Source organism: Triticum dicoccoides, chromosome 2A (genome assembly GCF_002162155.2).
Source record: "Triticum dicoccoides isolate Atlit2015 ecotype Zavitan chromosome 2A, WEW_v2.0, whole genome shotgun sequence".
Classification (NCBI taxonomy): domain Eukaryota; kingdom Viridiplantae; phylum Streptophyta; class Magnoliopsida; order Poales; family Poaceae; genus Triticum; species Triticum dicoccoides.
The window spans coordinates 764535857-764541080 of NC_041382.1; the positions used below are offsets into that span (position 1 = coordinate 764535857).

General features: G+C 50.1%; 1 protein-coding gene across 1 annotated transcript; it reads left to right on the plus strand.

Annotated features, from left to right (window-relative positions):
- Positions 1 to 1801: 1801 nt before the first annotated feature.
- Positions 1802 to 4197, plus strand: LOC119352373. Its single transcript, XM_037619037.1, has 3 exons — positions 1802 to 1957; positions 2792 to 3020; positions 3332 to 4197. The coding sequence occupies exon 3, from the start codon at positions 3440 to 3442 to the stop codon at positions 3917 to 3919; it is 480 nt and encodes a 159-aa protein (XP_037474934.1). The 5' UTR covers positions 1802 to 1957; positions 2792 to 3020; positions 3332 to 3439; the 3' UTR covers positions 3920 to 4197.
- Positions 4198 to 5224: the final 1027 nt, after the last annotated feature.

Consider the following 5224-nt stretch of genomic DNA (forward strand, 5'->3'; position numbering starts at 1 on the left):
GGCACGGGCCTCGGGGGTTTCTCCAACGATAGGAGTGTGAAGTGCATCCATGTTCCGGCGACGAAGTTCCTCTCTCTGCAGCGACGTGAGAGGCTCGGGGAGATACTCCTCATGGGGATGTGACGGGTCGCCTCCGCCCGCGCCTCCGTCGGTGTGGGGAAAACCGGGAGGACTGCGTGGTCCATCGATTACCAAAACCTCCGCCGCTGGGTCACTGCTGTCGCATTCGGACGCGGTCTCTGCGGAGCCAGTCGACAGGTCGAACAGGCCGTAGAGGGATTCGTCGGGCTCGATCGCCGCGACTTGTGGGGTGATCGACTGGCGGGCCACCGCATGCCTCACCCACCTCTGAAGCCTCGACCGACCGGAGCGCTTGTGCCGGCGGGAGACAGGGAGGGAGGACGCCACAGGAGCCGACCGATACTGGGTCGACGGCTGTCGCAGGAGGACACCACGGAAGCATGCGTGAAAGTGCGTCGCCCCGCGGACGGGGAGCGCGTCGACGTCAAGTGGAGCCTCCTGAAGCCAAGCGGAGTCGTCGGCGATGAACGTGAGCGCGCCGAGACGGATCTCGCGGCCCTCCACCAAAACTCCGCCCGAAACCATGATCAAGGGGATCGGAAAAAATCGCAACTTCTCCAACTAGGCGCTAAGACTCCAGCCCCACGGTGGGCGCCAACTGTCGTGGTTCTAACTCTGACAGTAATGTATGGGGGTATGTATGGATAGGCTAGATCTTAGCTATGGAGCAGTTGTAAGCACACGAGGTTTACGAGTTCAGGCCCTTCTCAGAGGAAGTAACAACCCTACGTCTCGGAGCCCGGAGGCGGTCGACTGGATTATGTGTGTATGAGTTACAGGGGTGCGAACCCTTTACACTAAGGAGGGGGGTGGCTTATATAGAGTTCGCCAGACCCCTCCGGCCCTCAGTTATGCAGGGTTTAAAGTACATTAAGGCTAGGCGTTACTGGTAACGCCTCTAATAAAGTGCTATGATGACCATAAAAGTTACTTAATGACCGACCGTTTGCGTGTGGAGTGACTTTAGATATCCTGGCAGTCGAGTGGTTGGCTTCGTGGCCGAGTGATAGCTTCGTGGTCGAGTGTCTTTGAATCTGTCGAGTGGAACACCTCCAAGTCGATTGAAACATGATTTCTTCTAGGGATGTCCTTGGTAGGGCAGTTAGGACAGGTCCATGACCCTACCCTAGGTACATGGCTTCATCAGCCGGACCCCCTGGCATGCTTGCATTAAAAAAGGACGAGGATTCCGAAGGTATCTAGACACTGCTATGTGACCAAATTAGAAGTGGATAAGGCCGGACCCCTGGCATGCTTGCATTCATTTCGGCAGAGTGGGTAGTTGGGTGGCTGGCACGCGAGCCCGAGGCGGACACCGAGTGGACGCGTGGCGTGTCTGTCTGGACCATTTTATGCCTGTGTGAACGTAAATCAGACGCAAATATGGATCGAAAATGCATACAGACGAACACCGAGCGGACCGATTTTGAGTTTAAGTCCGCGTGTTAGGCAACGCAAACGGACACGCACGGACTATTTGTGTGAGCGTGGGTGTGAAGCCTGGCAGGGTGGCGGACTGGTGGGCTGTGACTGAGCGGCGTCGCGGCGGAGGTGGGGATGGGGACGGAGACGAAGCGCGTCGGATTCGCGGAGCCGAGGATCGAAGGTGCCGGCGAGGCAGGGCTAGGCCGCCGTCGTCGTCGTCGGCGGCGGCAAGGCAAACGCACGGCCGCTCCGTCGCAGGGCGGTCAAGTGAAGCGCAAGGCGGCCCTGAGGAGGAAGCGCCCGCCTCCCCGCGACGGGGAAAAGCGGCCGCCTCCGGCCCGGAGCTCGGCGCCGGTGGCGGGGGATTACAGGGAGGAGGACGCGATCGCCGTGCACCATCGGGTCTGGGAGAGGAGATGGGCCGGCAATTTCGGCTCCTTCGACGACGAAAGTGAGAAGAAACCCTCTACTTGCGCCTGATTTTTCTAGTGCCACGCCTTACATGTTCAGTTAGTGTAAGGATCAATCACACAAGGGAATGACCCGATCTATCGACGCTGGAAATTGAAGCAATTTTGTTGCTGATGTTGTTACATTGGATTGGATTACATGCCACAGCCACAAATCCTATGCGTAGATCACAGACCCTTTGCACTGCATATTGCTAGGATCATATATAGTTACTGAAACTAGAGTGCTGGTGAGATTAAATCTGTTTTGTTGTTGCTGTTGTTAGATCTCTAGATTCAATGCCACAACCACAAATTCAACCCATTGACCACAGACCCTTTGCACTGCATAAAATTGCTATGATAGCCTAGGAACATAGTTACTGAAACTGGACCGCTGGTCAAATTAAAGCTGTTTTGTTGTTGCCCTTGTTAGCTTAGATTGGATGCCACAGCCACGAATCCAAACCATTGATCAGAGACCTTTGCACTGCATAATTGCTGGGACAATAGTTACTAAAACTGTATGCCTGTTTTTCTTTTCCATCTGATTGCATACACGGAACAAGGCTGGTAAAGATCCTAGTTCCAGTCTTTTCCTATTCATCTGGCTGTATGGTCCGTTTTCGATAACTGATTACTTATGTATAGAAAAGCCAACTCAGCCATAGATAAGAACATGGATGGCATTCATATCTATTTTCTGGTGTATGCTGCTACTTAGTGTTGTCTGTTACTGTTTTCCAATAACATGCCAGTACCATTGTCTAAGTTTCTACCTGTATCTTTATTTGTACAGCAAGTATTCATCACTAACTTAATTTGTCTTCTCGCAGCGGGTATCGGTCCCATGTGCTACACATCCGAACCGCCCACCCCGGAATACCTTTTCAGAGAACAGACCGTGCAGATCTTCTCCATCAGGGTCAGGGCCCCAACAGATGGTCTCAAGTGGCCACTGCATGTCCATGGCTATGTCGCCACCAGAGACTCGATGGATCGCAATCGCAACTATCTCTTTAGGCGCGGCGCGCAAGGGATAACTGCCAAACCCTCACGCAAAACGTGAGTACCACCTAATTTTCTCTGTTTTTACCTGCTTTGTCAACAATCTCTTGCTGCTGCTAGTACTACCTGGCCTCTTAATCTACTGTGCAATTGTAGATGTACTTCTCATTCAATGTTTACGCTGACCAACCTCTATGTTTATCTAATTTCAACCTTGAACAACTAAGCAATCGAACAAATAAACATCCTTTTGGATCAACCTTTGATTAACATAATATGCTGGTTGCATCTCTGCTTGTTGGAAACAACAAGACATATTTCTACAAGTCTGTCAGTTGATTAATCACCAGGTAATGCCTGTGTTGCAGGATCCATTCTTGCTGTTAACAGGCCCATCCCGCGGGGTAGTGTTCCTCGATCCGATCACGTTCGAAGTCCAGCTAAAAGTGAAGGGAAAAGGGGAGTCCGAGGACGAAATGCTGGCTTTTGGTGTCTTCTACTACGGCGATGGGAATGCTTGTGCACGCAAGCTCTCCATGTCCATCCCCCACAACCGCTGCACGCTCGAGTACGAAGTGGCGCTGCGGCCGCGCTCGGTCGAGGCCACCATCAGCGTCAAGATCGTCGACGGGTCATGGCCGGAGAACCACCGAGGACAGGTTGTCGCCCTCACCTCCGGCATAGACGGGGAGATCGTCTTGCTTCGTTCTGGAGACAGAGAACTGCCCGTCGGTTCGGACGGCGCGATCGAGCTCTCAAGGCGGGTTGTTTCTGTAGATCTAAGAGAGAAACTGACGGTTGCTGTGGACGCCTCTCTGTCCGGTTTCCTTGCGCGGGGTACAGCTGAGTTCAAGCCGGAGAACTACGGCACGAGCCACGGCGTGTGCGACCTCGGTTCCTGCAAGATTCAAGTCGCCGTTGCTTGGTCCCTTTTCGTTATTGTGTTGGGAAGATAGATAGACTGTGTTGGGTAGTGTTTGGTGGTTGCCTGTTTAGCGATTTTCAGGGGTAGCATCCCTGAAGCTGTTCAACTTTTCTGTATGGTCATGTCATGATGCCTTTTCGTGGCACTCAGCTTGTTATGTGTTTGCTCAGATGTTATGGTACTCAAATTGTAATTTTATACACTAGGAATGCATGGATGCTAGAAGAAGGTATATTTCTGCACAAATTAGCACATGTATATTTCCCTGAACACATTGCTTCCTATATCATCAATTCTAAAGGAAGTATATGACCACATGTTGTTTCCTTTATCATCAGTTTGTGTGTACATGGCCAAATTATTTCCCTGAATGTTGTAATATTTATGCCACTCGGGTCTAGTGTTGCTATTTACTCCCTCTGTATCGTAGTGTCAAAAAACGTCTTATACTTTGATACAGAGGGAGTACGCTGTGTACCTGACACCATCCGGTTCAAGGCATTTCTATTCTCTTCTTATTGTACCTGGGAATAGTTACAGAACCTGTTTTTTTGGGAGCATAAGAGAGTCAGCTTAGCTAAACTTATGACATGTTTTGGACCTCCAGTGTTAATATAACGCCGCTCCATTGCAAGATAAAAGAAAAAGTAAGGCGGCAAAATAAAACGGCAAGGCGGGCGTCCACTTCTGCTACATATATATAGCCAGGATATGCCCTTTGACAACCAAGAGAGACGAAGGTTATAAGGGATACGGTTTGGCATATCATAACAACTGGCCAATTACAAAGTGGAGATTCCTTCATAGTGTTTTTTTTAAATATTTTCTCCGAGTATATTCCTCCATAGTTTTTTTTATTAATTTACTAAAGACCTGCCATTGATTTTAGAAGAAGTGATTACAATCCCAGTAGGGGGCAAATTACACGTGCCACTCAACAACAGCGATAAGCGAACGACACATCTTCACGTCGAAGCTTCCCCGTCGGCAACCACGGCCAAGCACGAATATAGCCAAGCACAGGTGATGTTGACGAAGGTTCAACTTAGCTAAACTTATGACATGTTTTGGACCTCCAATGTTAATATAACGCCGCTTCATGCATGATAAAAAAATGCTGGCGATTATAAAACGACGCGTCAAGGCAGGCGTCCACTTCTACCACATATAGCCAGGATATGCCCGCTGACAACCAACAGAAGGCAAAGGTTATAAGGGATGTGATGACTACAAGAGAGGCGAAGGTTATAAGGGATACGGTTAGGCATATCCTAACAACTGCCCAATTACAAAGTGGAGGTTCCTCCCTAGTGTTTTTATATTTTTTTCTGAATAT

Bases quoted from the DNA above. Each gene is read 5' to 3' on its own strand.
- LOC119352373 (XM_037619037.1), top strand. From the start codon at position 3,440: ATGCTGGCTTTTGGTGTCTTCTACTACGGCGATGGGAATGCTTGTGCA.